The sequence below is a fragment of the Mytilus trossulus genome, chromosome 2 (assembly GCF_036588685.1).
Source record: "Mytilus trossulus isolate FHL-02 chromosome 2, PNRI_Mtr1.1.1.hap1, whole genome shotgun sequence".
NCBI classification, from domain to species: Eukaryota; Metazoa; Mollusca; class Bivalvia; order Mytilida; family Mytilidae; genus Mytilus; species Mytilus trossulus.
In genome coordinates this window covers 88,700,866-88,711,370 of record NC_086374.1, presented here as the reverse complement: position 1 = coordinate 88,711,370, position 10,505 = coordinate 88,700,866, and the positions used below count along the sequence as shown (strand labels likewise).

General features: G+C 29.7%; 1 protein-coding gene across 1 annotated transcript; it reads left to right on the top strand.

The window, feature by feature from the left end:
- The first annotated feature begins 671 nt into the window (after positions 1–671).
- On the top strand, positions 672–7,918 carry LOC134708283 (uncharacterized). Its single transcript, XM_063568702.1, has 4 exons — positions 672–1,334; positions 2,356–2,492; positions 5,652–5,875; positions 7,319–7,918. Exons 1-3 carry the CDS (start codon positions 972–974, stop codon positions 5,872–5,874), a joined length of 723 nt encoding a protein of 240 aa, XP_063424772.1. The 5' UTR covers positions 672–971; the 3' UTR covers position 5,875; positions 7,319–7,918.
- Positions 7,919–10,505: the final 2,587 nt, after the last annotated feature.

Below are 10,505 nucleotides of genomic sequence, written 5' to 3'. Positions count from 1 at the left end.
TTAAGTACAAATGACATTCCAGACATTTTTGAAAGTCAAAGCTTACTTTGGTCAGAAGGTACATCTTTATTAGCTCAAGAGGAATCAAGGTTTAGTAGCAACTTAATTTATACTGACTTAGACAAGCAAATGCTATCAGATATTACAGTCCTATTGAATAGACTTGCTACAAAAAGTGAACGACTGGTAGGAAATGATACTACAAACATTGCAGAGTCATGGATGCATGTCAGAAGTAAATTTGATGGGGGTAAATTTTATAACTTGTGTAATCGTGGGTCATGGCACGCACGATGCTACGGAGCTGCTGCAAGACAAAATCTAGGTCCAGCGTGGGCCCCCCAAGTCTGGTCTAAAACAACTGGCAATGAAGCAGGATTTTATTTTAAAACAGTATACAATAGACGAAAGAAACATCTTATAAACACTAAAAACTGTACAAACAAACCAGAACAGAAAACAAGGAGGTGGAAAAGAAAAATGAAAAGCTGGACTGACAGTACCACCAAAAAAGCAAGATATGAATATGGTCCTGACTCAATGGAAGTAACTAAAGATGTAGAAAAATTAGAACTTGACCAACTTAAAGATAATTACATATCTCAGCATATTGAACTGACTCATGATCAGATATTGGCTATTGAAAGACAAACAAAAACCCAATCTAACTCTCAAGTTTGGAAAACAGAAAGAAAAAAAGACTCACAGCTTCTAACTTTGGCAAAATTGTTAAACGAAATACCAAACTCAAAATTAAACCACTTGTTTCAGAATTGTTATATTCAGGTTTCAAAGGAAATGCTTATACAGTTAAAGGACTGCAAGAAGAAAGAAATTCAATTCATGAATACATTTTGAAAAAAGCTGAATCTGGGGTAAATGTCAACGTTGAAAGTAGTGGACTTATTATTGACAAAAATCACAAATTCCTAGCCTGCAGTCCAGATGGACTTGTCAATGAAAATGGAGAAATGGGCGTTATAGAAATTAAAAATATTCTGCAGAAAAAGAATATGTCATTCATTCAAGCAACGAAAAAAGTGTCAAATTTCTGTTTACAATATACCGATGAAAAAGTCCAGTTGAAAAAGAAACATAACTATTACTTTCAGTGTCAAGGCCTTTTGAATATATCTGGCCTACCCTGGCTTGACTTCATTGCAAGGTCTACTAGCCCTTATCAGATTCACATAGAGAGGATATACAGAGATGAGGTTCTTTGGAATGATACAATGCTTCCAAAATTAGAAGCTTTCTATTTTTTGGCATTATTACCGGAATTAGCTGCACCACGTTACAACAAAAGTCCAGGAATTAGAGAACCTGGTGATTGGGTACGGCATATATTGCTTATTCATGTTATTTTCTCAAATTGGAATTAATTAATTGCTATGACTATTATCAAATTTATAAATTGCATGCTAAAATCCTAATGGTTCTTATCCAAAATAGGCTCGGATCTTAATCAATTGATAGGAAAGAGTTTCAGTATATATATTTGTGCGCCTGTCCCAAGTCAGGAGCCTCTGGCCTTTGATAGTCTTGTATTATTCTTATATTAGTTTCTTGTGTACAATTTGGAAATTAGTATGGCGTTCATTATCACTGAACTAGTATATATTTGTTTAGGGGCCAGCTGAAGGACGCCTCCGGGTGCGGGAATTTCTCGCTACATTGAAGACCTGTTGGTGACCTTCTGCTGTTGTTTTTTTATTTTGGTCGGGTTGTTGTCTCTTTGACACATTCCCCATTTCTATTCTCAATTTTATATTAAATATTAAACTGAAGAACAAAAATATACATGTAACATAAAAAGTAACCAGCTATGAGAATCCTTTATAAATACATGTACACTTGACATGACATGGTACAGTAATTTAACATGTTTTACTCATGATAAAATGTATCACATTGTGGGTGTTTGATAGAACTTTTAATTACCTATATCTAGTCAGTAAATGTACATGTACATGTTAAACATGTATTCAAATATATATTTTTTTTTAAATTGCAGTACAGTCATGACAGTTATATCTTTTGTAAAACACAAGATGTGAATATAGTTACCCCCTCTTAGCAGTTGAATAGTTACATAGAATATTCTATAACATGTATAAATGTAAGCAGAAATAAGCAGAAAAAAATATATGGAAGCTCTTCAGTAATGTGTTAAAGAGAAAATAAATCCTGCATATGTGCAATTTGAAAGTTGTATTTTTTTATTTGGCTGCCCTAGAAATACAAAGTGTTTCAATTTGAGTTACACTAGTAAATCTATGATAATAACTTAATATTCTCCATACTTAGGATACTAATTTTAATATCATTTTAATTTGTTATCTTATTTATTTGCAGTTTTTAGTCAACACTTCCAAGAAAAAAACATGTACAAGAAACAGAAGAAATCCAAGAAAAATACCTGTAGCCAAGAAAAAAACTACAACAAGAAAGGATACTGACAATTCAACAACCAACAAAAACCAGAGTTCTAAGTAAGAAATGTCATGGATGTATATATTTGTAATCAGATATATTTATAATCAATACTTATCATGCATATAGAGTTCACAAGGACTTATAATTGACAAATGCTTGATACATGTATGTAAGCTTGATATACATAATACTAAATTAACCAGTTTATTATTGTTATGGTAATTTAAAAAAAAAGAAAAAAAGTTGAACTTGATACATGTATTAAACAACATGTAGTTATCAATAGTTCTTGTGGTATAACTGTCTATCTGAGAAAATATAATTCCACAAAACATTGGTCTGGTCTTTACATTTTTCATTCAAATTTATTATTTAATAATGTTGACAACAAAAAAAAGGATTTAGGTGAAACATTTTTATGTTTTGTATGTATTGCAACCATCACATTTTTTGCAGCCATACTGCATACAACTTGAAACCAGCAATATTTTTTCAGTGGAAAATAGTTCACATGCCAGAGCAATAAGATAATGATTAATACAGATATTTCCCTATCAGTAATGATATCATTAAGATACAGTATAAACTCCTCATATAAATTACAGCTGACAGCCTTAATGGGGTTTGGGATGATTTCCATTTTAATACACATAAATGACATAGAAGAGGTGTTCATATCAAAAATGAAATTATAATGAGGTGTATAGCACTCAAAATGTAGATATGTCAAAGAGACAATGAATGAGAGATTGAATACATATGCAGACAAAATTTATGCATGCTGGGGCTTACAGTCATAAAGATATCAAGTACGAATCGTGGCCTCACATTCATTAATCAAGCAATAAAACTGTGTACTGAGATTAATGTTTGGACTACAAATATTGGTTAGGTTTTCAGACAAAAAGGCCAAAGTTCACATTAACAATGGTTAAGATTTCAATGAACAATGCCAATAATGAAGCAAATTATATCACAAAGCTGTTAATGGCCCAAATATATAAACTTTGGCTTAAAAAAGATGTATTGCACATTTAATTGTTTAATATTACACGCATGAGCTTTTTATGATATGAGATTTCTTTTTTACATCTAGGAATGCAAGTAACAGCAAAACAATTATTAAGGATGTCTGCTGCTCTAATTTAAAATAACAAGGATTTCATGTGGTTGCTTAACATGAAAACAACTTTGATATTTAAACAAAATAAAGTAATAAAATCATTAGTCTCGTGTGTAGTTTTCAAAATACGAGACATTTAGAAAATGGCGGGAAAAGGGTTTTCTTCAGACTTTACTATTTGTTAACATTGGAATTGTTTTTTACCCTTTAAACCAAGAAAAAATAACAAGGATTTCATGCCGCCGGATCACTAAATCTGAAATGATCTATTGAACAGATTTATAAAGACAAAAGTGGGGTGTCGTGTAAAATTTTTTTTAATACATTTGGATGGATAAAACCTGAGAAAATCGAAAATATGACAAGAATTCAAAAACATGACCAGCAGACATCCTTAAGCCATCTACAAGTACAACTGAACAATACACTGGTAAAAGAAAAAAATCAATGAGGTAAATTTATATTTTTAACCTTAAAACAAAAAACCTTTTTTTTTTAACAGCTTATTTCCTAATGCATGTAGAGTAAAACTTTGGTTAACTTGCTTGCTTTGATTGTATATTGTACAAATATATTAGGATAACAAACACTTAAATTCAAATATAAAAATATATATATTGTTTAAAGTCTTATTTTCAAAGCTTGCATAAACAACTATACACACAAAGCAAGCAAGCCAACCAAAGTTTTACTTTGCAAGCATTAGGAAATCAGCTGTAAATATTGCAAAAAATATTTATTTGTTGTTTTTCAAAATCACATTTTGATTTTTAAATCCTGGCTTCTTCTCCATTCATTTCCTTCTAAGAATTGTCTAGATGTTTTGTAAAACTGCTGTGATTCAACTGTTTCTATCATTTAGTTTCTGATCCCTTAAAAAGTGTCTAGACTTTTGAATTCTAATTACTAATTATTTAAGTGTCTATAATGTTAAAAGATTTCCAAGCTTTAGTCAGTTTTGAAACTTTTATTCATGAAATGATTTTTTTTTTTATCAAATAGGAGTGTACACAAAAGAAGATGTGGTATGATTGTCAATGAGAAAACTCTCCACAAGAGATGAAACGATACAGGACTTAACAGCTTTAATTCACTGTTCAGCCGTCAACAATGAGCAAACCTCATACACCATACATGAAAGGGCCCAAACTTACAAATGTAAAACAATACAAATAAGAAAACTAACATACATAGAATGTACAAAAATTAATGGAAAAAAAAACATAACACAGCAGCCAAAAAGTAAAACCACTGAATCTGACACTAACTTCATACCAAGCATAACAAGAATTTGTAATGTTATACTACTGAAGATAAACAAATTGTTGAAATGCTGTCTTTTCTTTCTTTTATAGCATATTTTTGTTCTGTTTACACTTTTTTGTATTTTCAAGAAATTTTTGTTTTTGTTTTGTCAAACATGTAATTTTCATTTTAAGTATAAATTCTCTTTCGAAAATTTATTTTGTATACCCTTTAGAATCCAGTGCTTGCTCTCTAACCCAAGATTAACTAAAAATTTCACCAATGCATATTTTCTGTATAAAATATGCATATTATATACCTTTAAATACTCATTCAAGTAATTAATCAAAATCAATTCTAAAGAGTATAACTGTCTTCATGTTTTAGGCTACTATTTGATTAAAATGTTTGCTTACAGAATAAAATATTGTGAATGTTGCGAATGTATCATTGGGACAGCAAGTTGTCCATTGAGAAGACTGCTGTAGGCCACTTATGGGTCTTTAACACAGCCACAAATTCATGCACCAGGGGAAATGTTTCAGCTGGTCCCTATTTAACAAAAAGTGTACTTGTTCATGCATGTTCACCAAACTCCAAAACAAAGAAATGAATAACAAATATAAAAATACAAGACTAACAACTCAAAAACACTAAACTTGGACCAGGCAACATTGGACCAGGCGACACAAATACTCTGTTAAACATGTTTTATAAGATCACAACACCCCCCCCCCCCCCCCCTATACTAATGCCATTGTAGAATATATAAAAGTGTTGCAACCTATAGTATAAAAATTGATTTCATAGACAAGACTATTATTCAACAGTATTGATATGATTTTAGGTGTTCGAACACTAAATTTGTTGGTCGTAGAATCAAACACAAGTGGACGGTTAACGAAGAAGAAATTTGGTATGAGGGAACAGTTTTAGCCGCAGTTTCTGGAAAAGATGGTGAAAGATTGGCAGAATATGACATACTTTATGATGGTGAAGATTCCAGTTGTATAGTGAACCATTTAGTTGAAGATTTCAGAGAGTCATCAGTGCAGTTTATTGATTTGTAAGGTATGTATTACACCTAACAACAGCCTGGATATATTACTTATTCACACTTCAAAAACACTGCTAGAGTATAGTGTTTTTGACCCACCCATCCATCTGTCATGTTGTTCAAATCTTTTTATACCACACAAAAGAATTTCATCATGATTTGAAGATTATATGGACATATTATGTAAATTTGCATATCAACACGAATTATAGATTCAAACTTTTAGGAGTTATGCCGCTTTGAATTTAAGATTTTTTTCAGGATATATAATTGCAACAATTTGTCAGTGACACTCCGGTGAAACTACATGAAACTTTGTAGTTATAAGGACACATAATTACATTAGATGTACGTTTCATTTTAAATTTTACGGACGCCATTACGAGTTGGTTGACCGTTATGGAATAACCGTTTCACAAATGATATCGAATATGTTCCTTACGTCGTAACTACAACCCCCGTCCCTTTCATGAATGTGACCTACCGAATTAGACTTTTTAACGGATTTGTAATCACATAAGCAACACGACGGGTGGCACATGTGGAGCAGAATCTGCTTACCCTTCCGGAGCACCTGAGATCACCCCTAGTTTTTGGTGGGGTTTCTGTTGTTTATTCTTTAGTTTTCTATGTTGTGTCATGTGTACTATTGTTTTTCTGTTTGTCTTTTTTTCATTTTTAGCCATGGCGTTGTCAGTTTGTTTGAGATTTATGAGTTTGACTGTCCCTTTGGTATGTTTCGTCCCTCTTTCATTATGATACTTTATTCTGGCTTACTGCACATCACATGTAATTACTTAAGCGATTGCATTACTCAATGAAACTTCATTCATGATAACATGTGGTCCCACAATAAAGTGCACAGGTGAATTAAATAAAACAATTATAAAGTTTGTGTTTTCATGATCACACTAGCTTAAAAATGTAATTATAAGTATTGGATGCTTCTTTTTGTAACTTCATAGGGTTGTAAAAGTGTTGACCATGCACACATAATTAGATTGAAGCGTGGAACAAATTGTACTTTGGTCAATGCTTTTACACCCCAATAACGTTACAAAAAAAACCATTCAATTCTTAAATGAAAGTAAATATAATATGTAGATGTACCTATCCACTAGAAATTTACATCAGTTGACTTTTATTTTAAATTCTCCTCATCCTTTATTCAGTCATTATATGATTTGGATATAATGTGACTATAAATATTTGATTATGCTTTTCTAACTATAGAGACATAGGTTCCTTTTGTACCCTTCATATTTTTCTGTTGATACATGTATTACTCTTGTGTTTTTAGACTTTTTTTATTTCACTTAATTCTTGAAACATAAGGTATGTAACTACAATATTAAACAAACAAATAAAAGAGAAATATAAACATATAAGCATTAAGAAAAGTCTCACAAATTATTTATTAGTATTTTAGATTTTATCATATGCTATTGTTATTGCAGGTTTATTTATTTTTTATGGAACTCCTATAAACCAAGAATTTTATAATGGCACCAAGTTTTTTCTGGAATATCAGAAGTTTTTGATGAATGAAGAAGACTATGAAGAATTGATTTTAATTTGCCAATATAAGATACTCATAAATGTTGATACACCTGAGTGTTTACCATTTGACATTAGATGTTACTTTTAAACTGATCTGTATGTATATACCGGTGTATATTTTTACTTTATAATTAAACATCATTTAGTAAAACTTTTCATATATACTGATTAGTTGATTGACATTGAATGTATTGTTTTTATTGGTACTGAAATTGTAAGACACACATTGATTGTGTCACTTGAATTTTGTTTTTCAAAAACTTTCAGAATTTTTTGAAGGAAATCATCTAAAATTATTTATTACATATATAGGCTATATTTGGATTTAATTTTTTGTTGTAAAATTTTGTTGAAATTTCACTTTGAATTTGATAATGTAATTGGATTTCGAACACATTACTGAACTTGCATTAGAGATTTTTAAAAGTGTGACACATACATGTAGGTAGAAGAGTAAAGAGTTACTAGTAGTCTACGGTTTGTAATTGATACTGTATGTATATATACATGTTTTATATTTGACTTTGTGAATTATATATTATACATACATTTTTAAGATTTTGGAAAACCGGTAATGTTCACTATTGAAAATTGGAGACCTACATATTTTAATATACATGTATATACTTCTTATTTAAACCATATATAGTGATGAAACTTATATAGAGACATCATATTTTGTGTTTTTTATTACTCACTGAAGTTTCCATAATAAGAACAAATGTAATTATTTGAAATACATTCTTTATATCTGAACACATAGATTATCATGTTCCTATAACATAATTTTTTGACTGTATATTTTAGATATATAAAATATTGGGTTATTTTTATCACTATGTTTACTTGTGTAATAAAGTGAGGTCAGACAACCTTACCCCTGTCGCTTATTGAACTCCTGTCAATCAAGACTATTATATATTTTTTTCAATAAATTTATCAAAAACAGTAGATTTAATTATTTATTTAAAAGAAAAAAAAAGTTTAAATGCAAAGATTTTAAAACCATTTTACAATATTCAAGTTAGCCAATAAAAAATATAAGATTGTAATTATCACACAGCACTTTATATATGAATTCCATCAATCTTTGTTTTATCATTAAGGTGCATTATCTCCCTTTTTGTATTTGAAATTTTGTTTTGTGGTTTTCAGTAATTTCAATAGCCCAAATTATGGAAACTATATTTCAAAAACAATTTAACATAACACATATGTATAATAGACATAAATAAACTTGTTTAAGGAATTTTAAATTATTTTCTTTTTATTTATATCAATATGACACTCCATACTTTAGTATTAAAAAAGTAGTTCCAATAAAATTTGTACTCCATTTTTTTTTCAAGAGACCCTTTATATGATTTGAATTTGTCAGTTCATGAAACTTATTTATCACAAATAAACACTAGCATGATATTGTTTACGTTTTATTCTTTGATTTTCACAATTTTTTGTATAAATTGGTGAAGAAATGACAATGGTGGATTTTCTGCAAGAATTGGTGACTTTTTATGGAAATATGATCATTTGGTGATGAAACTAACGAAATTACCCATGCAAATGAGTAGAATATTTTATGAGGAACATTTTGGTGTATCATATGTATATATTTGAATTGAAATATTGAAAAAACAATGATTTGTATTTTGCTTGTTAAGAAGGGTACATAATCCTTAAACATTGAATGTAAGGTTCATTTAGTAGGTCATTTAAAATTTGACAATGTAGAAGAAAATATTTTGGAATACGTCCGCTGTTTACAATGGTATACGTATTGTTTTAACAGAAAAGATGACATACTGTTTATTCTTCCACTGTTCATCAACAAAAAAAAAAGGTTTAATCTTGTGTAATTGATTTGGTCAAACCCTATTACCTGCGCTACAAGTGTAGATATAAATCGATAATATTAATTAGATTTGAACCATTGTCATCACTAAATATTGATTAAACTTAATCAATGTTGCTAATTATATTATTAATTGTCACAACTAATTATTGATTAAGAAAACACAACATTTTCTTATTTATATTACTAATTAAAAAAATGACCACTTGACCCTTGTCGAAAATTCCCTCCTCCAAACAAAATGGCGGCTTTAACATTGGGTCTATGGGGAAAAAGTGGTCTAGTCTAACAGGGATTACCTATCGAGACAGAAAGGTAGAATAACATATCAAGAAACGATAGGTTGTGCCATCTTTGCGAATCAAGTGACGTAGGTGATGAATATCATTATGTTATGTCATGTAATGATCTTACTCAAGAAAGAAAGAGGTTGTTATCATACTATTGTACTCTTCGTCCAAATATTTATAAATATTAACAATTAATGAGCTCTAATAATCATATTGTTCTTGAAAAACTTTGTAGACTTATAAAAATTATAAATGTTAGGGTCACTCCTCCTGGTTAGTTTGTAATTTAAGAGTCATTCTCTGTAAGCATCAAAGAATTACAAAGAAAATGAGAAATGCATACTCCCGGATTTCCTTTATTTTTACCTCAGGGGTTTGTTATGGTGCACTAACAACAAACATAACTCTCATTCAGAAAGTTGAAGTGTTGGTTGCCATGGAAACAAGAAACTCAGAATTTGCTTGAAAAACTTCAAATACGCTCAATGAAAAGTAATTTTTTTCATGTTTTTACCACTTTTATTGTAACAAAACCTGAAAACATATTGCCATTGTTTCTTTTTCTATTCAATAACATATATAAATGTTACAAAATAACATTTGAATAACTGGAAAATTGTTTCAACTTATATAAAATTTTTCAATTTAAAAATCTGAGGTTTTAACAGAAATCATGATAATAAAAAATTCACAAAAAATCACATCTTTATGGTTAAAATTTTTTTTATTCCGGATTTTGTGGCATAAACTGATATATACACTTGGTAATATTGCATCTAATGCATTATTGACAAAAATATCCCAGAGGGTATATTTTTTGTTTTTTTGGAAATTTTGATTGAAAAAAGGTCATTTTTGAATTTTTTGATTTTTTTTTTTTAATCCTTCAGTACATACATATCCGAACATATACAGGTCAATTTTGTATTTTTTTGTTACTAA